At 55.3% G+C, this 23,917-nt stretch overlaps 1 protein-coding gene and 4 long non-coding RNA genes across 65 annotated transcripts in view; 1 reads left to right on the top strand and 4 right to left on the bottom strand.

Annotated features, from left to right (window-relative positions):
• Positions 1–23,489, top strand: part of LOC127465341 (eukaryotic translation initiation factor 3 subunit C-like) — a 44,291-nt gene extending 20,802 nt beyond the window's left edge. Inside the window, exons 10-23 of the mRNA XM_051775810.1 lie at positions 1,422–1,525; positions 4,248–4,389; positions 7,728–7,853; positions 8,576–8,669; positions 10,921–11,035; positions 12,207–12,419; positions 13,675–13,834; positions 15,822–16,185; positions 18,343–18,502; positions 20,701–20,766; positions 20,991–21,078; positions 21,562–21,724; positions 22,894–23,001; positions 23,282–23,489. Coding sequence (XP_051631770.1) covers positions 1,422–1,525; positions 4,248–4,389; positions 7,728–7,853; positions 8,576–8,669; positions 10,921–11,035; positions 12,207–12,419; positions 13,675–13,834; positions 15,822–16,185; positions 18,343–18,502; positions 20,701–20,766; positions 20,991–21,078; positions 21,562–21,724; positions 22,894–22,973 — 1,875 coding nt within the window. The 3' untranslated portion in view covers positions 22,974–23,001; positions 23,282–23,489. The remainder of the gene's footprint in view (positions 1–1,421; positions 1,526–4,247; positions 4,390–7,727; positions 7,854–8,575; positions 8,670–10,920; positions 11,036–12,206; positions 12,420–13,674; positions 13,835–15,821; positions 16,186–18,342; positions 18,503–20,700; positions 20,767–20,990; positions 21,079–21,561; positions 21,725–22,893; positions 23,002–23,281) is intronic.
• On the bottom strand, positions 11,457–13,658 carry LOC127465347 (uncharacterized). The gene is made up of 4 exons (XR_007902135.1): positions 13,352–13,658; positions 12,604–12,783; positions 11,731–11,819; positions 11,457–11,601 (listed from the first exon to the last, which is right to left on the bottom strand). It is a non-coding gene; the product is annotated as an uncharacterized LOC127465347 (long non-coding RNA).
• Positions 11,886–12,203, bottom strand: LOC127465351 (uncharacterized). The gene is made up of 3 exons (XR_007902149.1): positions 12,189–12,203; positions 12,040–12,079; positions 11,886–11,979 (listed from the first exon to the last, which is right to left on the bottom strand). It is a non-coding gene; the product is annotated as an uncharacterized LOC127465351 (long non-coding RNA).
• Positions 13,843–15,590, bottom strand: LOC127465349 (uncharacterized). Of its 12 annotated transcripts, none has more exons than XR_007902142.1 (5): positions 15,560–15,590; positions 14,944–14,965; positions 14,849–14,871; positions 14,640–14,711; positions 13,843–13,868 (listed from the first exon to the last, which is right to left on the bottom strand). It is a non-coding gene; the product is annotated as an uncharacterized LOC127465349 (long non-coding RNA). The 12 variants fall into 12 exon arrangements; XR_007902148.1 differs by lacking the exon at positions 15,560–15,590 and adding an exon at positions 15,404–15,434; XR_007902141.1 differs by lacking the exon at positions 13,843–13,868 and adding an exon at positions 13,903–13,928.
• LOC127465342 (uncharacterized) lies at positions 22,927–23,900 on the bottom strand. 50 transcript variants are annotated; one of them, XR_007902111.1, is made up of 7 exons: positions 23,742–23,831; positions 23,642–23,701; positions 23,542–23,581; positions 23,382–23,501; positions 23,202–23,301; positions 23,102–23,141; positions 22,969–23,061 (listed from the first exon to the last, which is right to left on the bottom strand). It is a non-coding gene; the product is annotated as an uncharacterized LOC127465342 (long non-coding RNA). The 50 variants fall into 50 exon arrangements; XR_007902118.1 differs by having other exon boundaries at positions 23,382–23,481; XR_007902106.1 differs by having other exon boundaries at positions 23,682–23,701.
• Positions 23,901–23,917: the final 17 nt, after the last annotated feature.

Below are 23,917 nucleotides of genomic sequence, written 5' to 3'. Positions count from 1 at the left end.
CCATAAGTGGGGTTTGGGGGCGATTCTGTGGGGCTGAGACCCATAAGTGGGGATTTTGGGGGGTTTTGGGGGACTCAGCCCCACAAGTGGGGTTTGGGGACGATTCTATGGGGCTGAGCCCCATAAGTGGGCTTTTTGGGAAGGTTTGGGGGGTTTTGGGAGTCTCAGCCCCACAAGTGGGGTCTGGGGATTTTTTCTATGGGGCTGAGCCCCATAAGTGGGGATTTTGGGAAGGTTTGAGGGGTTTTGGAGCGTTTTGGGGGGTCTCAGCCCCATAAGTGGGGTTTGGGGGTCTCAGCCCCTGATTTTGGGGGTGAAAATGCTGATTTTTGAGATTAAAAATGGCAATTTTGGGTGAAAAATGCTGATTTTGGGGTGAAAAATACTGATTTTGGGGTGAAAAAAGTGATTTTTGGGGTGAAAAATCCTAATTTTGGGGGGAAAAGGCTGATTTTGAGGTGAAAAATCCTAATTTTGGGGTTAAAAATATTAATTTTGGAGTGAAAAAAGTGATTTTTGAGATTAAAAATGGTAATTTTGGGGATAAACCCACTGATTTTGGGGTTAAAAATGCTGATTTTGGGGTTAAGAAGGCTGATCTTGGGGTAAAAAATCCTATTTTTGGGGTGAAAAAAGTGATTTTTGGGGTGAAAAATGTGATTTTTGGGTGAAAAAAGTGATTTTTGGGGTGAAAAATCCTAATTTTGGGGGGAAAAGGCTGATTTTGAGGTGAAAAATCCTAATTTTGAGGTGAAAAATACTAATTTTGGGGTGAAAAAAGTGATTTTTTGGGTGCAAAAGATGAATTTTGGGGTGAAAAATCCTAATTTTGGGGTGAAAAAAGTGATTTTTAGGGTAAAAATCCTGATTTTGGGGTAAAAATGCTGATTTTGGGGTTAAAAATCCTGATTTTGGGGTAAAAATGCTGATTTTGGGGTTAAAAATCCTGATTTTGGGGTAAAAATAGTGATTTTCGGGGTGAAAAATACTGATTTAGGGGTGAAAAATGTTGATTTTGGGGTTAAAAATACTGATTTTGGGGGTGAAAATACTGATTTTTGAGATTAAAAATGGCAATTTTGGGTGAAAAATGCTGATTTTGGGGTAAAAAATCCTAATTTTGGGGTGAAAAAGCTGATTTTTGGGGTGAAAAATCCTAATTTTGGGGTGAAAAATACTAATTTTGGGGTAAAACCCACTGATTTTGGGGTAAAACCCACTGATTTTGGGGTGAAAAATCCTTATTTTGGGGTGAAAAAAGTGATTTTTGGGGTGAAAAAGATGAATTTTGGGGTAAAAAATCCTATTTTTGGGGTGAAAAAAGTGATTTTTGGGGTGAAAAATGTTGATTTTGGGGTGAAAAATGCTGATTTTGGGGTGATTTGGGGTGATTTTGGGTGCTTTTGGGGTGCTTTTGGCAGGAGAAGCCGAAGATGTTCGCGAAGGGCACCGAGATCACCGTGGGGTTGGTGGTGAAGAAACTCAACGAGATCCTTCAGGCCCGGGGGAAAAAGGGAACCGACAGGTGGGTTTGGGGGGAAAAAATGGGGTTTTGGGCAAAATGGGGGTTGGGGGGAAAAATGGGGATTTTTGGGGGAAAAATCCTACAAAAAATTGGGGGAAAATGGGATTTTTGGGGGGAAAAAATCCCTAAAAAATTAAGGGAAAAAATGGGATTTTTGGGGAAAAAATTGGGATTTTTGGGGGAAAAAATCCTCAAAAAATTAAGAGAAAAAATGGGATTTTTGGGGGAAAAAATGGGATTTTTTGGGGAGAAAAAATCCCTAAAAATATGGGGAAAAAAGGGGATTTTTGGGGAAAAAAATGGGATTTATTGGGGAAAAAAATGGGGTTTTTTGGGGGGGAAAAATGGGATTTGGGGGAAAAAATCCCCCAAAAATTTGGGGGGAAAAGGGGATTTTTGGGGGAAAAATCCCTAAAAAATATGGTAAAAAATGGGATTTTTGGGGAAAAAATCCCCCAAAAATTTGGGAAAAAAATGGGATTTTTGGGGGGAAAAATGGGGATTTTTTGGGGGAAAATTGGGATTTTTTGGGGGAAAATGGGGATTTTTGGGGGGAAAATTGGGATTTTTTGGGGGAAAAATCCCCCAAAAATTAAGGGAAAAATGGGGATTTTTTGGGGGAAAAATGGGATTTTTGGGGGGAAAAAATCCCCAAAAATATGGGGAAAAAAGGGGATTTTTGGGGGAAAAAATGGGATTTTTTTGGGGGGAAAAATCCTCAAAAAATTAAGGGAAAAAATGGGATTTTTGGGGGGAAAAAATGGGATTTTTTGGGGGGAAAAATTGGGATTTTTTGGAGGAAAAATATGGGATTTTTTGGGGGGAAAAGATTGGATTTTTGGGGGGAAAAATTGGGATTTTTTTGGGAGGAAATAGGATTTTTTTGGGGGGAAAATGGGGATTTTTGGGGGTAAAAAATGCTCCAAAAATTAAGGGAAAAAATGGGATTTTTGGGGGGAAAAATGGGGATTTTTGAGGGGAAAATGGATTTTTTTTGGGGGAAAAATCCCCCAAAAATTTGGGGGAAAATGGGATTTTTGGGGGGAAAAATCCTCCAAAAATTAAGGGAAAAAATGGGATTTTTGGGGGAAAAAAATGGGATTTTGGGGGGAAAAGTCCTCAAAAAATTAAGAGAAAAAATGGGATTTTTGGGGGGAAAAAATGGGATTTTTTTGGGGGAAAAAATCCCTAAAAATATGGAAAAAATGGGATTTTTGGGGAAAAAATTGGGATTTTGGGGGGAAAAAATTGGGATTTTTTGGGGGGAAAATGGGGATTTTTGGGGGGAGAAAATGGGATTTTTGGGGGGAAAAAATCCTCCAAAAATTAAGGGAAAAAATGGGATTTTTGGGGGAAAAAAATGGGGATTTTTGGGGGGAAAATGGATTTTTTTGGGGGGAAAAATCCCCCAAAAATTTGGGGAAAAATGGGATTTTTTGGGGGAAAAATCCTCCAAAAATTTGGGGAAAAAATGGGATTTTTGGGGGAAAAATTGGGATTTTTGGGGGAAAAAATCCTCAAAAAATTAAGAGAAAAAATGGGATTTTGGGGGAAAAAAAATGGGATTTTTGAGGGGGGGGAAATGGGATTTTTTGGGGAAAAAAAGGGGTTTTTTGGGGGGAAAAAATGGGATTTTTGGGGGGGAAAAAATGGGATTTTTGGGGGGAAAAATGGGATTTTTTGGGGGAAAATGGGGGTTTTTGGGGTGAAAAATTGGGATTTTGGGGGGAAAAAATTGGGATTTTTTGGGGGGAAAATGGGGATTTTTGGGGGGAAAAAAATGGGATTTTTGGGGTAAAAAAAGGCCAATTTTGGGGGTTTTTGGGGTCAAAAAGTCCGATTTTGGGGTGAAAAAAGCTGATTTTGGGGTGGAAAAGGCCAATTTTGGTGGGTTTTGGGGTCAAAAACTTGAATTTTGGGGGTTTTTGGGGTCAAAAAGTCCAATTTTGGGGTGAAAAAGGCCGATTTTGGGGGTTTTGGGGGTCACAAACTCCGATTTGGGGGTGAAAAAGGCTGATTTTGGGGCATTTTTGGGTCAGAAAAGGCTAATTTTGGGGGTTTTTGGGGTCGAAAAGGCCAATTTTGGTGGTTTTTGGGGTCGAAGAGTCCGATTTTGGGGTGAAAAAGGTCAATTTTGGGGTTGAAAAGACCAATTTTGGGGTGGAAAAAGCAGATTTTGGGGTGAAAAAGGCCGATATTGGGGTGAAAAAAGCTGATTTTGGGGTGTTTTGGGGGTCAAAAATGCCAATTTTGGGCCTTTTTGGGGTCAAAAAGGCCAGTTTTTGGGTTTTGGGGGGTCACAAAGCCCGATTTTGGGGTGAAAAAGGCCGGTTTTGGGGCTTTTTGGGGTCGAAGAGTCCGATTTTGGGGTGAAAAAGGCCGATTTTGGGGCATTTTTGGGTCAGAAAAGGCTAATTTTGGTGGGTTTTGCGGTGAAAAAGTCCAATTTTGGGGGTTTTTGGGGTCAAAGAGTCCGATTTTGGGGTGAAAAAGGCGGATTTTGGGGCATTTTTGGGTCAGAAAGGGCTAATTTTGGTGGGTTTTGGGGTCACAAAGTCTGATTTTGGGGTGAAAAAGGCCGATTTTGGGGTGGTTTTGGGGTCAAAAAGTCCAATTTTGGGGGTTTTTGGGGTCGAAGAGTCCAATTTTGGGGGTTTTTGGGGTCGAAGAGTCCGATTTCGGGGCGAAAAAGGCGGGTTTTGGTGGTTTTGTGGCCCCCCAGGGCGGCCCAGATCGAGCTGCTGCAGCACCTGGTGTCGGTGGCCCACGAGCACAACCTGGGGGTGCCCCTGGAGCTGAAGATCAAATTCAACATCGTGGCCTCGCTCTACGACTACAACCCCAACCTGGCCGCCTACATGAAGGTAAAGGGGATTTATTGGGGGTTAAAGGGGGTTAAAGGGGATTTAATTGGGATTTAATGGGGGTTAAAGGGGGTTAAATGGGATTTAAATGGGATTTAATGGGGGATAAAGGGGGTTAAATGGAGAATAAATGGGGTTTAATGGGGATTAAAGGGGGTTAAATGGGATTTATTGGGGTTTTTAGGGGGTTAAACGGGAATTAAATGGGATTTATTGGGGGTTAAAGGGGGTTAAATGGGGGTTAAATGGGGAATAAATGGATTTAAATGGGATTTAATTGGGATTTAATGGGGGTTAAAGGGGGTTAAATGGGATTTATTGGGGTTTTTAGGGGGTTAAACGGGAATTAAATGGGATTTATTGGGGGTTAAAGGGGGTTAAATGGGGGTTAAAGGGGGAATAAATGGATTCAAATGGGATTTAATTGAGATTTAATGGGGGTTAAAGGGAGTTAAATGGGATTTAATTGGGTTTTGAGGGGGTTAAAAAGGGAATAAATGGGGTTAAGGGGGGTTTAAATGGATTTTAAGGGGGTTAGATGGGGATTAAATGGGATTTAAATGGGATTTAATTGGGATTTAATGGGGGTTAAGGGGGGTTAAATGGGGAATAAATGGGATTTAATGGGGGTTAAAGGGGGTTAAGTGGGATTTAATTGGGTTTTAAGGAGGATAAATGGGATTTAATGGGGGATTAAATGGAGAATAAATGGGATTTATTGGGGTTAAAGGGGGTTAAAGGGGATTTAAATGGGATTTAATTGAGATTTAATGGGGGTTAAAGGGGGTTAAATGGGGAATAAATGGATTTAAATGGGATTTAATTGGGATTTAATGGGGGTTAAAGGGGATTTATTGGGGTTTTTAGGGGGTTAAACGGGAATTAAATGGGATTTATTGGGGGTTAAAGGGGGTTAAATGGGGGTTAAATGGGATTTAATTGGATTTAATGGGGGTTAAAGGGGGTTAAATGGGATTTAAATGGGATTTATTTGGGGTTTTAGGGGGGTTAATGGGGGTTAAATGGGATTTAATGGGGTTTAAATGGGTATTAAATGGGGTTTAATTGGGTTTTAAGGAGGATAAATGGGATTTAATAGGGGATTAAATGGAGAATAAATGGGATTTATTGGGGTTAAAGGGGGTTAAAGGGGATTTAAATGGGATTTAATGGGGGCTAAAGGGGGTTAAATGGGGAATAAATGGGGAATAAATGGGATTTAATGGGGGTTAAAGGGGGTTAAATGGGGGATAAATGGGGTTAAATGGGGGTTAAAGGGAGTTAAATGGGATTTATTGGGGTTTTTAGGGGGTTAAACGGGAATTAAATGGGATTTATTGGGGGTTAAAGGGGATTAAATGGGGGTTAAAGGGGGAATAAATGGATTCAAATGGGATTTAATTGAGATTTAATGGGGGTTAAAGGGGGTTAAATGGGGAATAAATGGATTTAAATGGGATTTAATTGGGATTTAATGGGGGTTAAAGAGGGTTAAATGGGGGATAAATGGGATTTAATTGGGTTTTGAGGGGGATAAATGGAGAATAAATGGGATTTAATGGGGATTAAAGGGGGTTAAATGGGATTTATTGGGGTTTTTAGGGGGTTAAACGGGAATTAAATGGGATTTATTTGGGTTTTAAGGGGGTTAAATGGGGGTTAAATGGGGAATAAATGGATTTAAATGGGATTTAATTGAGATTTAATGGGGGTTAAAGGGGGTTAAATGGGGAATAAATGGGATTTAATTGGGTTTTGAGGGGGTTAAAAGGGGAATAAATGGGGTTAAGGGGGGTTTAAATGGATTTTAAGGGGGTTAGATGGGGATTAAATGGGATTTAAATGGGATTTAATTGGGATTTAATGGGGGTTAAAGGGGGTTAAATGGGATTTATTGGGGTTTTTAGGGGGTTAAACGGGAATTAAATGGGATTTATTGGGGGTTAAAGGGGGTTAAATGGGGGTTAAATGGGGAATAAGTGGATTTAAATGGGATTTAATTGGGATTTAATGGGGGTTAAAGGGAGTTAAATGGGGAATAAATGGGATTTAATGGGGGTAAAAGGGGGTTAAATGGGGTTTAATTGGGTTTTAAGGGGGTTAGATGGGGATTAAATGGGGAATAAATGGGATTTAATTGGGTTTTAAGGGGGTTAAATGGGGGCTAAAGGGGGTTAAATGGGGAAAAAATGGGATTTATTGGGAGTAAAAGGGGGTTAAATGGGATTTAATTGGGGTTTGGAGGGGGTTAAAGGGGGAATAAATGGGATTTAATTAGGTTTGGAGGGGTTAAATGGGGATTAAAGGGGAATTAAATGCCCCGATCTATGGGTTTGGGGGTGGATCTATGGGGCAGGGACTGATCTATGGGTCAGGGGGTGGATCTATGGGTCAGACCCCGATCTATGGGGCAGGGGGTGATGTGTGGGTCCTGCCCCACAGCCTGAGCTGTGGCAGAAGTGCCTGGGCTGCATCGAGGAGCTGCTGGAGCTGCTCTTTGCCCACCCCAAAATCTGTGGGGCAGGGACCCATCTATGGGTCAGGGACTGATCTATGGGGCAGGGGGTGGATCTATGTGTCAGAGACTGATCTATGGGGCAGGACCCAATCTGTGGGTCACACCCCAACTTCTGAGGCTAATCTATGGGCCAGAGCCCAGGTTTTGGGGCCGTTCTATGGGTCTGACCCCGATTTATGGGTCAGGGACTGATCTATGGGTCAGGGACCAATCTATGGGGCAGGGGCTGGTCTATGGGTCAGACCCCAATTTGTGAAACTCATCTATGGGTCAGAGCCCAGTTTTTGGGGCCATTCTATGGGTCAGACCCCGATTGATGGGTCAGGAACTGATCTATGGGTCAGGGACTGATCTATGGGGCAGGGGGTGGATCTGTGGGGCAGGACCCAATCTGTGGGTCACACCCCAACTTCTGAGACCAATCTGTGGGTCAGAGCCCAGGTTTTGGGGCCGTTCTATGGGTCAGACCCCAATCTATGGGTCAGGAGTTGATCTATGGGTCAGGGACCAATCTATGGGGCAGGGGCTGGTCTATGGGTCAGAGCCCAGTTTTTGGGGCCATTCTATGGGTCAGACCCCGATTAATGGGTCAGACCCCGGTTTATGGGTCAGGAACTGATCTATGGGGCAGGGGGTGGATCTATGGGGCAGGACCCAATCTGTGGGTCACACCCCAACTTCTGAGACCAATCTGTGGGTCAGAGCCCAGGTTTTGGGGCTGATCTATGGGGCAGGGACTGATCTATGGGGAAGGGGGTGGATCTATGGGGCAGAGACCGATCTATGGGGCAGGGGGTGATGTGTGGGTCCTGCCCCACAGCCTGAGCTGTGGCAGAAGTGCCTGGGCTGCATCGAGGAGCTGCTGGAGCTGCTCTTTGCCCACCCCGAGATCTTCGTGGGCGAGAACGTCCTGGAGGAGTCGGAGAACCTCAACAACCCCGAGCAGGTCCGGGACTTATGGGGCTGAGGGGAGGATCTGTGGGGTTGGGAGGGGGTTTTGGGGTCAGTTATGGGGCTGGGAGGGGGATTTGGGGTCAGTTATGGGGCTGGGAGGGGGATTTGGGGTCACTTATGGGGCAGTTTGGGGTCAGTTATGGGGTTGGGAGGGGGTTTGAGGTCATTTAGGGGGCAGGAAGGGGGTTTGGGGTCACTTATGGGGCAGTTTGGGGTCACTTATGGGGCTGGGAGGGGTTTGGGGTTGGTTATGGGGCAGTTTGGGTTGGTTATGGGGTGGATTGGGGTCAGTTATGGGGCTGGGAGGGGTTTTTGGGTCAGTTATGGGGGGGATTGGGGTCAGTTATGGGGCTGGGGGGGTTGGAATCAGTTATGGGGCTGGGAGGGGGGTTTGGGGTCCTTGGGGGGATCCCAGGGGGATCTCTGTGGGGTTTTGGGGGTCTCTGTGGGTCAGGATTAATTTTGGGGGTCTCTGTGGGTTTTTGGGGGTCTCTGTGGGTCAGGGTGGATTTTTGGGGGTCTCTGTGAATTTTTGGGGGTCTCTGTGGGTTTTTGGGGGTCTCTCTGTGGGGTTTTTGGGAGTCTCTGTGGGTCAGGGTGGATTTTTGGGGGTTTCTCTGGATTTGGGGGGATCTTTGTGGGGTTTTTGGGTCTCTCTGGATTTTTGGGGGTCTCTGGGGGGTTTTTTGGGGTCTCACCCCCCCAAATTTGCAGCCCTACCGAGTCCGGGGGTGTGTCCTGACCCTGGTGGAGCGGATGGACGAGGAGTTCACCAAGATCATGCAGAACACAGACCCCCACTCCCAGGGTGAGCACATTTTGGGGGGTCCCTGGGGGGGTTTGGGGGCTGAGACCCCCCCAAGGGTCACCTGGAGCACCTGAGGGACAGGTGGGACCCTCACCTGGGGGGGTTTGGGGGGTCTTTGGGGTCTTTGAGGGGGTTTTTGGGGGGTTTTAGGGGGGATTTTTGGGATCTTGGGGGATTTTTTGGGGGGATTTTGGGTTTTTTGGGGGGTCCCTGGGGGGTTTGGGGGCTGAGACCGCCCCCAAGGGGTCACCTGGAGCACCTGAGGGACAGGTGGGACCCTCACCTGGGGGGTTTGGGGGGTCTTTGGGGAGATTTTTGGGGTCTTTGGAGGGTTTTGGGGGATTTTTGGGGTCTCTTTGAGGGGTTTTTGGGGGGTTTTGGGGGGTCTTTGGGGGGGTTTGAGGGCTGAGACCCCCCCAAGGGTCACCTGGAGCACATGAGGGACAGGTGGGACCCTCACCTGGGGGGTCCTGAAGGGGTTTGGGGGGTCTTTGGGGAGGTTTTTGGGGGTTTTAGGGGGATTTTGGGGTCTTGGGGGATTTTTTGGGGGGATTTTGGGGTTTTTGGGGGTCTCTGGGGGGGTTTGGGGGCTGAGACCACCCCCAAGGGTCACCTGGAGCACCTGAGGGACAGGTGGGACCCTCACCTGGGGGGGTTTGGGGGGTCTTTGGGGAGGTTTTTGGGGGGTTTTAGGGGGGATTTTTGGGGTCTCTTTGAGGGGTTTTTGGGGGTTTTGGGGGGTCTCTGGGGGTTTGGGGGCTGAGACCCCCCCAAGGGGTCACCTGGAGCACCTGAGGGACAGGTGGGACCCTCACCTGGGGGGGTTTGGGGGGTCTTTGGGGAGGTTTTTGGGGTCTTTGAGAGGGTTTTGTGGAGGTTTTGGGGGGATTTTGGGGTCTCTTTGAGGGGTTTTGGGGGATTTTGGGGGGTCCCTGGGGGGGTTTGGGGGCTGAGACCCCCCAGGGCTCACCTGGAGCACCTGAGGGACAGGTGAGACCCTCACCTGGGGGGTCCTGGAGGGGTCTGGGGGGTCTTTGAGGGGGTTTTAGGGGGGATTTTTGGGATCTTGGGGGATTTTTTGGGGGGATTTTGGGATTTTTGGGGGGTCTCTGGGGGGTCTTTGGGGGCTGAGACCCCCCCAGGACTCACCTGGAGCACCTGAGGGACAGGTGGGACCCTCACCTGGGGGGGTTTGGGGGGTCTTTGGGGAGTATTTTGGGGTCTTTGGAGGGTTTTGGGGGATTTTTGGGGTCTCTTTGAGGGGTTTTTGGGGGGTTTTGGGGGGTCTTTGGGGGGGTTTGGGGGCTGAGACCCCCCCAAGGGTCACCTGGAGCACCTGAGGGACAGGTGGGACCCTCACCTGGGGGGTCCTGAAGGGGTTTGGGGGGTCTTTGAGGGGGTTTTGTGGAGGTTTCGGGGGGATTTTGGGGTCTTGGGGGATTTTTGGGGGGGTTTTGGGGGGTCTCTGGGGGGTCTTTGGGGGCTGAGACCCCCCCAAGGGTCACCTGGAGCACCTGAGGGACAGGTGGGACCCTCACCTGGGGGGGTTTGGGGGGTCTTTGAGGAGGTTTTGGGGGGGTTGGGGGGGATTTTGGGATTTTTGGGGTCTCTTTGGAGGGTTTTGGGGCAGCTTTGAGGAGTTTTTGGGGGGTCTTTGGGGGGGTTTCGAGGGGTTCCCGTGGCACAGGTGACTCACCTGAGCCCCAGGTGAGCCCCAGGTGTGTCCAGGTGTGTCCAGGTGAGCCCCCAAAGTCCCTGGAGCGTCACCTGGCCTCAGATCTCTCACCTGGGGGGTCACCTGGTTGTTACCTTGGGGGGTTCCCGTGGCACAGGTGACTCACCTGAGCCCCAGGTGAGCCCCAGGTGAGCTCCAGGTGTGTCCAGGTGTGTCCAGGTGAGTCCCCAGAGTCCCTGGAGCATCATCTGGGTCCGAGGTCTTCACCTGAGGGGTCACCTGAGGGTCACCTGGTCGTTACCTGGGGGGGTTCCCGTGGCACAGGTGACTCACCTGAGCCCCAGGTGAGCCCCAGGTGTGTCCAGGTGAGCTCCAGGTGTGTCCAGGTGTGTCCAGGTGAGCCTCCAAACTCCCTGGAGCATCACCTGGGTCCAAGGTCTTCACCTGAGGGGTCACCTGGTTGTTACCTGGGGGGCTTCCCCTAGATCCAGGGGGGTTCCGGCGGCACAGGTGACTCACCTGAGCCCCAGGTGAGCCCCAGGTGAGCCCCAGGTGTGTGTGTCCCCCCCCCCCCAGAGTACGTGGAGCACCTGAAGGACGAGGGCCGGGTCTGCGCCATCATCGCGCGGCTCCAGCGCTACCTGCAGGGCAAGGGCAGCCCCGAGGAGCTCTGCAGGGTCTACCTGCGCAGGTGAGGGCGGGGCGGGGCCAGGGGCGGGGCCAGGGGTTACCTGCAGGGCAAGGGCAGCCCCGAGGAGCTCTGCAGGGTCTACCTGCGCAGGTGAGGGCGGGGCGGGGCCGGGGGCGGGGCCAGGGGGGGCCTGCGGGGTCTACCTGTGCAGGTGAGGGCGGGGCGGGGCCGGGGGCGGGGCCGGGGGCGGGGCCAGGGGGGGAGGGGCGTCCCTGCAGGTGTGTTACTTGGGCAGGGAGGGTCTCACCTGTCCTGGGAGGGTGTCACCTGTCTCAGGAGGGTCTCACCTGTCCCCTGAGGGTCTCACCTATCCTAGGAGGGTGTCACCTGTCCCCTGAGGGTCTCACCTGTCCCAGGGAGGTCTCACCTGTCCCCTGAGGGTCTCACCTGTCCCAGAGGGTCTCACTTGGTCAATGAGGGTCTCACTTGTCCTAGGGAGGTCTCACCTGTCCCAGGAGGGTCTCACCTATCCCAGGGTGGTCTCACCTGTCCCAGGGGGGTCTCACCTGTCCCCTGAGGGTCTGACCTGTCCCAGGAGGGTCTCACCTGTCCCAGGGTGGTCTCACCTGTCCCAGGGTGGTCTCACCTGTCCCCTGAGGCTCTCACCTGTCTCACCTGTCCCAGGGAGGTCTCACCTGTCCCTTGAGTGTCTCACCTGGTCAATGAGGGTCTCACCTGTCTCAGGGTGGTCTCACCTGTCCCCTGAGGCTCTCACCTGTCTCACCTGTCCCAGGGAGGTCTCACCTGTCCCTTGAGTGTCTCACCTGGTCAATGAGGGTCTCACCTGTCTCAGGGTGGTCTCACCTGTCCCCTGAGGCTCTCACCTGTCCCAGGGTGGTCTCACCTGTCCCCTGAGGCTCTCACCTGTCCCCTGAGGCTCTCACCTGTCCCGTGAGGGTCTCACCTGTCCCCTGAGTGTCTCACCTGTCCCAAGAAGGTCTCACCTGTCCCAGAGTGGCCTCACCTGTCCCCTGAGCATCTCACCTGTCTCAGGGTGGTCTCACCTGTCCCAGGGAGGTCTCACCTGTCCCCTGAGGCTCTCACCTGTCCCCTGAGGCTCTCACCTGTCCCCTGAGTGTCTCACCTGTCCCCTGAGGCTCTCACCTGTCTCACCTGTCCCCTGAGGGTCTCACCTGTCCCCTGAGGCTCTCACCTGTCTCACCTGTCCCAGGGTGCTCCACACCTACTACAAGTTCGACTACGGCTCCCGGCGCAAGGGGGAGGGGCCTGCGCCGGCCAAGGGCGGGGCCGAGGACGCCTCACCTGCCCAGGTGAGCGCCGGGGCGGGGCCTGAGGGGGCGGAGCCGCCGCAGGTGAAGGCGGGGCCGGAGGAGGAGGAGGAGGAGGAGGAAGACTCGGAGGCGCTGATGGAGAGGCTGTGCAGGTGAGGGCGGGGCTCACCTGGGGGGGCAGGGCTCACCTGTCCCTGAGTGTCTCACCTGTCTCACCTGTCCCCTGAGGGTCTCACCTGTCCCCTGAGTGTCTCACCTGTCCCCTGAGGCTCTCACCTGTCTCAAGGTGGTCTCACCTGTCCCAGGGTGGTCTCACCTGTCCCCTGAGGGTCTCACCTGTCCCAGGAGGGTCTCACCTGTCCCCTGAGGGTCTCACCTGTCCCAGGGTGGTCTCACCTGTCCCCTGATGCTCTCACCTGTCCCCTGAGTGTCTCACCTGTTCCCTGAGTGTCTCACCTGTCATCTGAGTGTCTCACCTGTCCCCTGAGGCTCTCACCTGTCCCAGGGTGGTCTCACCTGTCCCAGGGTGGTCTCACCTGTCCCCTGAGGCTCTCACCTGTCCCCTGACTGTCCCACCTGTCCCCTGAGGCTCTCACCTGTCCCCTGAGGGTCTCACCTGTCCCAGGGTGCTCTCACCTGTCCCCTGAGTGTCTCACCTGCCCCCTGAGACTCTCACCTGTCTCACCTGTCCCAGGGCGCTCTCACCTGTCCCCTGAGGGTCTCACCTGTCCCTGGAGTTTCTAAGTTGCCCAGGGTGCTCTCACCTGTCCCCTGAGGGTCTCACCTGTCCCAGGGTGGTCTCACCTGTGCCAGGGTGGTCTCACCTGTCCCCCGAGAGTCTCACCTGTCCCATGAGTGTCTCACCTGTCCCATGAGTGTCTCACTTGTCCCCTGAGTGTCTCACCTGCCCCCCGAGGCCCTCACCTGCCCCCCGAGGCCCTCACCTGCCCCCCGAGGCTCTCACCTGTCCCCTGAGTGTCTCACCTGTCCCTTGAGTGTCCCACCTGTCCCCTGAGTGTCTCACCTGTCCCCTGAGGGTCCCACCTGTCCCTTGAGTGTCTCACCTGCCCCCCGAGGCTCTCACCTGTCCCAGGGTGCTCTCACCTGTCCCCCGAGGCTCTCACCTGTCTCACCTGTCCCAGGGCACTCTCACCTGTCCCCTGAGGGTCTCACCTGTCCCAGGGAGTTCTAATTTATCCGGGATGCTCTCACTTGCCCCCTGAGGCCCTCACCTGCCCCCTGAGAGTCTCACCTGTCTCACCTGTCCCAGAGTGGTCTCACCTGTCCCCTGAGTGTCTCACCTGTGCCAGGAGGTTCTAATTTATCTGGGGTGGTCTCACCTGTCCCCTGAGGCTCTCACCTGCCCCCCGAGGCCCTCACCTGCCCTCTCCCGCCTCACCTGGGCAGGTTCGTGTACGCCAAGGACCGCACGGACCGGATCCGCACCTGCGCCATCCTGTGCCACATCTACCACCACGCCCTGCACAGCCGCTGGTACCGCGCCCGCGACCTCATGCTCATGTCGCACCTGCAGGACAACATCCAGCACGCAGACCCACCTGTGCAGGTGAGGCACACACCTGGGGGGGTGAGACACACACCTGGGGGGGTAAAACACACCTGGGGGGTAAAACACACACCTGGGGGGGTGAGACACACACCTGGGGGGGCTCATGTCGCACCTGCAGGACAACATCCAGCACGCAGACCCACCTGTGCAGGTGAGGCACACCTGGGAACTCACCTGGGGGGGTAAAACACACACCTGGGGGGGTGAGACACACACCTGGGGGGGTGAGACACACACCTGGGAACTCACCTGGGCAGGTGAGATGCACCTGGGGGGGTGAGACACACACCTGGGGGGGTAAAACACACACCTGGGCAGGTAAACACACACCTGGGAGGGTAAAACACACACCTGGGGGGGTAAAACACACACCTGGGGAGGCTCATGTCGCACCTGCAGGACAACATCCAGCACGCAGACCCACCTGTGCAGGTGAGGCACACCTGGGGGGGGTAAAACACACACCTGGGGGGGTGAGACACACACCTGGGAACTCACCTGGGCAGGTGAGACACACCTGGGGGGGTGAGACACACACCTGGGGGGGCTCATGTCGCACCTGCAGGACAACATCCAGCACGCAGACCCACCTGTGCAGGTGAGGCACACCTGGGGGGGTGAGACACACACCTGGGGGGGTGAGACACACCTGGGGGGGTGAGACACACCTGGGGGGGTGAGACACACACCTGGGGGGGCTCATGTCGCACCTGCAGGACAACATCCAGCACGCAGAGACACCTGTGCAGGTGAGGCACACCTGGGGGGGGCTAAAACACACCTGGGGGGGTAAAACACACACCTGGGGGGGTGAGACACACACCTGGGAACTCACCTGGGCAGGTGAGACACACCTGGGGGGGTCAGAACTCACCTGTCCAGCTGACCTGACCTCACCTGTCCCTCACCTGTCCCTCACCTGTCCCCCCCCAGATCCTCTACAACCGCACCATGGTCCAGCTGGGGGTGGGTGGGGCTGGACAGGACTCACCTGTGCTAGTCAGGACTCACCTGTCCAGGTGACCTGACCTCACCTGTCCCCCCCCAGATCCTCTACAACCGCACCATGGTCCAGCTGGGGGTGGGTGGGGCTGGTCAGGACTCACCTGTCCCTCACCTGCCCCTCACCTGTCCCCCTTTAGATCCTCTACAACCGCACCATGGTCCAGCTGGGGGTGGGTGGGGATGGACAGGACTCACCTGGGTTGGTCAGTGTGGGGTCACACCTGTCCAGGTGAACACGTGGCACACTTGGGCTGGTCAGGGGTGGGCAGAACTCACCTGTGGCTCACCTGTCCCTCACCTGTCCCTCACCTGTCCCCCCCCAGATCCTCTACAACCCCACCACGGTCCAGCTGGGGGTGGGCGGGGCTGGACAGGACTCACCTGTGCTAGTCAGGAGTGGGCAGGACTCACCAGAGGTGGTCAGGACTCACCTGTGGCTCACCTGCCCCTCACCTGTCCCCCCCCCCAGATCCTCTACAACCGCACCATGGTCCAGCTGGGGGTGGGCGGGGCTGGTCAAAACTCACCTGTCCAGGTGATTTGACCTCACCTGTCCCTCACCTGTCCCCCCCCAGATCCTCTACAACCGCACCACGGTCCAGCTGGGGGTGGGTGGGGATGGACAGGACTCACCTGTGCTAGTCAGGGGTGGTCAGGGCTGGTCAAAACTCACCTGTGGCTCACCTGCCCCTCACCTGTGGCTCACCTGTCCCTCACCTGTCCCCCCCCAGATCCTCTACAACCGCACCATGGTCCAGCTGGGGGTGGGTGGGGCTGGTCAGAACTCACCTGTGCTAGTCAGGAGTGGGCAGGACTCACCAGGGGTGGTCAGGACTCACCTGTGGCTCACCTGTGGCTCACCTGTCCCCTTCAGATCCTCTACAACCGCACCACGGTCCAGCTGGGGGTGGGCGGGGCTGGTCAAAACTCACCTGTCCAGGTGATTTGACCTCACCTGTCCCTCACCTGTCCCCCCCAGATCCTCTACAACCGCACCATGGTCCAGCTGGGCATCTGCGCCTTCCGCCAGGGGCTGATCAAGGACGCCCACAACGCCCTGCTGGACATCCAGTCGTCCGGCCGGGCCAAGGAGCTGCTGGGCCAGGGGCTGCTGCTCCGGAGCCTCCAGGAGCGCAACGCGGAGCAGGAGAAGGTGGAGAAGCGCCGCCAGGTGCCCTTCCACATGCACGTCAACCTGGAGCTCCTGGAGTGCGTCTACCTGGTGGCGGCCATGCTGCTGGAGATCCCCTACATGGCCGCCCACGAGTTCGACGCCCGGCGGAGGATGATCAGCAAGCAGTTCCACCACCAGCTCAGGGTGGGGGAGAGGCAGCCCCTGCTCGGTGAGGAGGAGGAGGACAAGGCGGGGGGGTTTTGGGGTGAAAAAGTTGGGTTTTTGGTCGGTGAGTTGGGTTTTCGGGTCTTGGTTTGGTGGTTCGGCCCCGTAGGTTGGTGGTTCTTCACCTTGAGGTTCCTCAGGTGATGGTTGGTCATTAGGACTCAAAAGTTGGGGGTTTGGGGTCGAAAGTTGGGTTTTCTGGTCCATGAGTTGGTTTTCCTGGTCTTGGTTTGGTGGTTCGGCCCCATAAGTTGGTTCTTCTTCAGGTTGAGGTTCCTCAGGTGATGGTTGGTCATTAGGACTCAAAAGTTGGTCATTGTGACCCAAAAGTTGGTCATTGTGACCCAAAAGTTGGGTTTTTCTGGTCCATAAGTTGTTTTTTCTGGTCTTGGTTTGGTGGTTCTGCCCCATAAGTTGGTTTTTCTTCACCTTGAGGTTCCACAGGCAACGGTTGGTCATTGGGACTCAAAAGTTGGGGGTTTGGGGTCGAAAGTTGGGTTTTCTGGTCCATGAGTTGGTTTTCCTGGTCTTGGTTTGGTGGTTCGGCCCCATAAGTTGGTTCTTCTTCAGGTTGAGGTTCCTCAGGTGATGGTTGGTCATTGGGACTCAAAAGTTGGTCATTGTGACCCAAAAGTTGGTTCTTCTGACCCAAAAGTTGGGTTTTCTGGTCCATGAGTTGGTTTTTCGGGTCTTGGTTTGGTGGTTCTGCCCCATAAGTTGGTGGTTCTTCACCTTGAGGTTCCTCAGGTGATGGTTGGTCACTCAGACCCAAAAGTTGGAGGTTTGGGGTCGAAAGTTGGGTTTTTCTGGTCCGTAAGTTGGGTTTTCGGGTCTTGGTTTGGTGGTTCTGCCCCATAAGTTGGTTCTACTTCACCTTGAGGTTCCTCAGGTGATGGTTGGTCACTGGGATACAGAATTTGGTCACTCAGACCCAAAAGTTGGAGGTTCGGGGTCGAAAGTTGGGTTTTCTGGTCCATAAGTTTGGTTTCCTGGTCTTGGTTTGGTGGTTCTGCCCCATAAGTTGGTGGTTCTTCAGGTTGAGGATCCTCAGACCACGGTTGGTCATCATGATTTGTTAGTTGGTTGTTGGGACCCAAAAATTGGTGTTTCTGACCCAAAAGTTGGTGGTTTGGACCCATAACTTGGTTTTCCCGGTCTTGGTTTGGTGGTTCCGCCCCATAAGTTGGTTCTTCTTCACCTTGAGGTTCCTCAGACCACGGTTGGTCATTGGGACTCAAAAGTTGGGTTTTGGGGTGGAAAGTTTGGGGTTTTGTGGTCGGTGGGGTTGGGGTTGAGGGGTTGGGTTTGGTGGTTTGGGTCCAGAAGTTGGTTCTGATCCGCGGCTTGGTTGCTCGCCCCGTAACTGGTTGTTCAGCCCCATAAGTGGTTCTTCACCCCGTAACCAGGTTCTCCAGCCCCATAACTGGTTCCTCACCCCATAACTTGGTCCTTCACCCCATAACTTGGTCCTTCAGCCCCATAAGTGATTCCTCACCCCATAACTGGTTCTTCAACCCTATAACTGGTTCCTCACCCCATAACCTGGTTCCTCACCCCATAACTTGGTCCTTCAGCCCCATAAGTGGTTCTTCACCCCATAACTTGGTCCATGAGCTCCATAACTTGGTTCTTCCCCCCATAACCTGGTTCCTCACCCCCTAACTTGGTCCTTCAACCCCATAACTGGTCCTTCAACCCCATAACTGGTTCCTCACCCCATAACTTGGTTCTTCTCCTCCATAACCTGGTTCCTCCCCCCATAACTGGTTCCTCCCCCCATAACTGGTTCCTCACCCCATAACTTCATCCTTCAACCCCCTAACTGGTCCCTCACCCCATAACCAGGTTCTCCAGCCCCCTAACTGGTCCCTCACCCCATAACCAGGTTCTCCAGCCCCCTAACTGGTTCCTCACCCCATAACCAGGTTCCTCACCCCGTAACTTCATTCTTCAGCCCCATAACTGGTTCCTCACCCCCTAACTCAGTCCCTCACCCCATAACTCAGTCCCTCACCCCATAAGTGGTTCCTCACCCCATAACCCGGTCCCTCACCCCATAACCTGGTCCCTCACCCCATAACTCAGTCCCTCACCCCCTAACTCAGTCCCTCACCCCATAACTGGTTCTCCAGCCCCCTAACCGCCCCCCGGTGCCCCCCAGGCCCGCCGGAGTCGATGCGGGAGCACGTGGTGGCGGCGTCCAAGGCCATGAAGACGGGGGACTGGCGGCGCTGCCACCGCTACGTCGTCAACGAGAAGATGAACGGGAAGGTCTGGGACCTGTTCCCCGAGGCCGACCAGGTGCGCGCCATGCTCGTCAGGTGAGGGGCACGCGGCGGGGCAGCGGGGGGCCTGGAGGGGGGCGGGAGGGGGGCGGGCAGGGGTCACTGCATGGGTCAGTCCAGGGGGCGGTCCATGGGTTGGTCAATGGGTCACTCCAGGGGTCAGTCCATGGGTTGGTCAATGGGTCAATCCGTGGTCAATCCAAGGGTCATTCCATGGGTCAGTCAATGGGTCACTCCATGGGTTGGTCAATGGGTCAGTCCATGGGTCAGTCCATGGGTCAGTCCGTGGTCAATCCATGGGTCATTGGGTCAGTCCAGGGGTCAGTCCGTGGTTAATCCATGGGTTGGTCAATGGGTCACTCCAGGGGTCAGTCCATGAGTTGGTCAATGGGTCAATCCGTGGTCAATCCAAGGGTCATTCCATGGGTTATTGGGTCACTCCATGGGTCAGTCCAGGGGGCGGTCCAGGGGGCGGTCAGTGGTCAGTCCAGGGGTCAGTCCATGGGTCAGTCAATGGGTCAGTCCATGGTCAGTCCATGGTCAGTCCATGGGTTGGTCAATGGGTCAGTCCATGGGTCATTGGGTCAATCCAAGGGTCAGTCCATGGGTCAGTCCAGGGGTCAGTCTGTGGTCACTCTGTGGTCACTCAGTGGTCAGTGGTCACTCTGTGGTCAGTGGTCACTCTGGTCACTCCATGGTCACTCCGTGGTCACTCAGTGGTCACTCAGGGGACAGTGGTCACTCAGTGGTCACTCAGTGGTCACTCAGTGGTCAGTGGTCACAGTGGTCACTCAGTGGTCACTCCGTGGTCACTCAGTGGTCAGTGGTCACTCAGTGCTCAGTGGTCACTCCGTGGTCACTCAGTGGTCACTCAGTGGTCACTCAGTGGTCACTGTGGTCACTCAGTGGTCACTCAGTGGTCACTCATTGGTCAGTGGTCACTCGGGTCACTCAGTAATCACTCAGTGGTCACTCAGTAGTCACTGATTGGTCAGTGGTCACTCAGTGGTCACTCAGTGGTCAGTGGTCACTCAGTGGTCACTGAGTGCTCAGTGGTCACTCAGTGGTCACTCAGTGGTCACTCAGTGGTCACTCAGTGCTCAGTGGTCACTCCGTGGTCACTCAGTGGTCACTCAGTGGTCACTGTGGTCACTCAGTGGTCACTCAGGGTCACTCAGTGGTCACTCATTGGTCAGTGGTCACTCTGGTCACTCAGGGTCACTCAGTGGTCACTGTGGTCACTCAGTAGTCACTGATTGGTCAGTGGTCACTCAGTGGTCACTCAGTGGTCAGTGGTCACTCAGTGGTCACTCAGTGCTCAGTGGTCACTCCGTGGTCACTCAGTGGTCACTCAGTGCTCAGTGGTCACTCAGTGGTCACTCAGTGCTCAGTGGTCACTCATTGGTCAGTGGTCACTCCGTGGTCACTCATTGGTCAATGGTCACTCAGTGGTCACTCGGTGGTCACTCAGTGGTCAGAGGTCAATTGGTGGTCACTCAGTGGTCACTCAGTGGTCACTCAGTGGTCACTCAGTGCTCAGTGGTCACTCAGTGGTCACTCAGTGCTCAGTGGTCACTCAGTGCTCAGTGGTCACTCCGTGGTCACTCATTGGTCAATGGTCACTCAGTGGTCACTCAGTGGTCACTCAGTGGTCAGTGGTCACTCAGTGGTCAGTGGTCACTCAGTGGTCACTCAGTGGTCACTCAGTGGTCAGTGGTCACTCGGTGGTCACTCTGGTCACTCCGTGGTCACTCAGTGGTCAGTGGTCACTCAGGGTCACTCCGTGGTCACTCAGTGGACACTCAGTGGTCACAGTGGTCACTCAGTGGTCACTCAGTGCTCAGTGGTCACTCAGTGGTCACTCAGTGGTCACTGTGGTCACTCAGTGGTCACTCAGTGCTCAGTGGTCACTCAGTGGTCACTCAGTGGTCAGTGATCACTCTGGTCACTCAGTGGTCACTCCGTGGTCACTCAGTGCTCAGTGGTCACTCAGTGGTCACTCAGTGCTCAGTGGTCACTCAGTGGTCACTCAGTGGTCACAGTGGTCACTCAGTGGTCACTCAGTGGTCACTCGGTGGTCACTCAGTGGTCACTCAGTGGTCACTCAGTGCTCAGTGGTCACTCAGTGGTCACTCAGTGGTCACAGTGGTCACTCAGTGGTCACTCAGTGGTCACTCGGTGGTCACTCGGTGGTCACTCGGTGGTCACTCAGTGGTCACTCGGTCCCTCCCCAGGAAGATCCAGGAGGAGTCCCTCCGCACCTACCTGTTCACCTACAGCAGCGTCTACGACTCCATCAGGTACGGGGGGCGTGGCCGGGGGGGGCGTGGCCATGCCCAGGTGTGGGGGGCGTGGCCCCTCTGACCACGCCCACCCTCCCTCATTAGCATAGGCGGCCATATTTGACCTACAGCCACTCACCTGGGCGGGGTTTGGGGCGGGCGTGGCCGCTCCCAGGTGGGCTGGGCGTGGCCCAGGTGTGGTGGGCGTGGCCCCGGTGACCCCGCCCCCCCTCCCTCACTAGCATGGAGACGCTGGCGGCCATGTTTGAGCTGGACCTGCCCACGGTGCACGGCATCATCAGCAAGATGATCATCGGGGAGGAGCTCATGGTGAGGGGGGCGGGGCCTGGGGGGGGCGTGGCCTGGGCGGGGCAGGTGAGGGGAGGGGCGGGGTGAGGGGCAAAGGGTTGGGGGAAATTGGGGAGATTTGGGGTAAGTTTGGGGTGGTTTTGGGGTTACCTGTGGCACAGGTGTGCCGGGGGGTGGGTGTGGCTCACCTGGCCACGCCCCCTTGCTGTCCGTGGCCCAACCAGAGAGCGGAGAGAAGGGAGGGGGAGGAGCACCTTGAGACACACCTGGGGCGGTCGCGGGGCTGTTTTGGGGTTACCTGTGGCCCAGGTGTGACCAGGTGTGGGCGTGGCTCACCTGGCCACGCCCTTCAGACATCCCTGGACCAATCAGAGAGCGGAGAGAAGAGGGGAGGAGCATTTTGAGACACACCTGGGGTGGTCATGGGGCTGTTTTGGGGTTACCTGTGGCCCAGGTGTGTCGGGGGTGGGCGTGGCTCACCTGGCCACGCCCTCCCGGTGCCAGGCGTCGCTGGACCAGCCGACGGCGACGGTGATGATGCACCGGACGGAGCCGACGGCGACGCAGAACCTGGCGCTGCAGCTGGCCGAGAAGCTGGGCAACCTGGTGGAGAACAACGAGCGCGTCCTCGACCAGCGCCAGGGCGCCTACGGGGGGTACTTCCGGGGTGAGCGCACCTGGGGGGGCACACCTGGGGGGGAGATGGGGGCACCTGGGGGGGAGCTGGGAGCACCTGGGGGCGCCTGGGGTATGTGGGATGTAGCTGGGGTACACCTGGGGGGCACCTGGGCACACCTGGGGGCACCTGGGGCACGTGGGATGTAGCTGGGGTACACCTGGGCACACCTGGGGTATGTGGGATATAGCTGGGGTACACCTGGGGGGGAGCTGGGGTGGGGCTGGGGGCACCTGGGGTATGTGGGATGTAGCTGGGGTACACCTGGGGGGCACCTGGGGTATGTGGGATGTAGCTGGGGTACACCTGGGGGGCACCTGGGGGCACCTGGGGTACGTGGGATATAGCTGGGGTACACCTGGGGGCACCTGGGGGGCACCTGGGGTATGTGGGATGTAGCTGGGATACACCTGGGGGGCACCTGGGCACACCTGGGGGCACCTGGGGGCACCTGGGGTATGTGGGATATAGCTGGGGTACACCTGGGGGGCACCTGGGCACACCTGGGGGGGGAGATGGGGGCACCTGGGGGCACCTGGGGCGGAGCTGGGCACACCTGGGAGGCACCTGGGGGGCACCTGGGCACACCTGACACACACCTGGGCCCACCTGGGGGGCATCCTGGCACACCTGGGCACACCTAGGGGGCACCTCAGTACACCTGACACACACCTGGGCATACCTGGGCACACCCAACACACACCTGGGCACACCTGGGGCGGAGCTGGGCACACCTGGGGTGGAACTGGGCACACCTGGGCACACCTCGGCACACCTGGGGCACACCAGGGACACACTTGGGCACATCTGACACACCTGACACACACCTGGGCACACCTGGGACACACCTGGGGGGCACCTGGGCACACCTGGGACATCTGGGACACACCTGACACACACCTGGGCACATCTGGGACATGCCTGGGCACACCTGGGGACACCTGACACACACCTGGGACACACGTGGGCACACCTGGGGGGCACCTGGGCACACCTGGGCACACCTGGGCACACCTGGGACACACCTGGGCACACCTAGGACATACCTGGGACACACCCGACACACCTGGGCACACCTGGGGCACACCTGGGCACACCTGGGCCACACCTGGGCACCCCTGGCCCTGCCCCCCGCTCACCTGTTCGGCTCCGCCCCGCAGACCAGAAGGACGGCGGGTACCGCAAGGGCGACGGGTACCTGAGACGCGGCGGCTTCCGGCAGGAGCGCGGCAACTACTGACCCACACCTGCCCCACGGCGGGGCCCACCTGCCCCAGGGAGCCCTCACCTGCCCCACAGAACCATCACCTGCCCCACAGAACCATCACCTGCCCCAGAGAGGCCTCACCTGTCCCACAGAACCATCACCTGCCCCACAGAACCATCAACTGCCCCACAGAACCATCACCTGCCCCACAGATCCCTCACCTGTCCCACAGAACCATCAACTGCCCCATAGATCCCTCACCTGCCCCACAGAACCATCAACTGCCCCATAGATCCCTCACCTGCCCCACAGAACCATCACCTGCCCCACAGAACCATCACCTGCCCCATAGAGGCCTCACCTGCCCCACAGAACCATTACCTGCCCCACAGATCCCTCACCTGCCCCACAGAACCATCAACTGCCCCATAGATCCCTCACCTGCCCCACAGAACCATCACCTGCCCCACAGAACCATCACCTGCCCCATAGAGGCCTCACCTGCCCCACAGAACCATCAACTGCCCCATAGATCCCTCACCTGCCCCACAGACCCCTCACCTGTCCCACAGAACCATCAACTGCCCCATAGATCCCTCACCTGCCCCATAGATCCCTCACCTGCCCCACAGAGGCCTCACCTGCCCTATAGGCCTCTTACCTGCCCCACAGAACCATCAACTGCCCCATAGATCCCTCACCTGCCCCACAGAACCATCAACTGCCCCATAGAACCATCACCTGCCCCACAGGTCTCTTACCTGCCCCACAGAACCATCAACTGCCCCACAGAGGCCTCACCTGCCCCACAGAACCATCACCTGCCCCATAGATCTCTCACCTGCCCCACAGGTCCATCACCTGCCCCACAGGTCCCTCACCTGCCCCACATCGGGTCCCGCCGCGGCTGAAAATTAATAAACGGGTCGTTAACGAGGCGTGGAAGCTGGTTAATGAGCGGCGGGGGAGGGGCTGCC

This window comes from Manacus candei, unplaced genomic scaffold (genome assembly GCF_025592945.1).
Source record: "Manacus candei isolate 608988 ecotype Guabito, Panama unplaced genomic scaffold, ASM2559294v1 h1tg000370l, whole genome shotgun sequence".
In the NCBI taxonomy this organism is placed as follows: domain Eukaryota; kingdom Metazoa; phylum Chordata; class Aves; order Passeriformes; family Pipridae; genus Manacus; species Manacus candei.
Note: the sequence above shows the minus strand (reverse complement) of the source record. Positions and strands in the feature narration are given on the sequence as shown.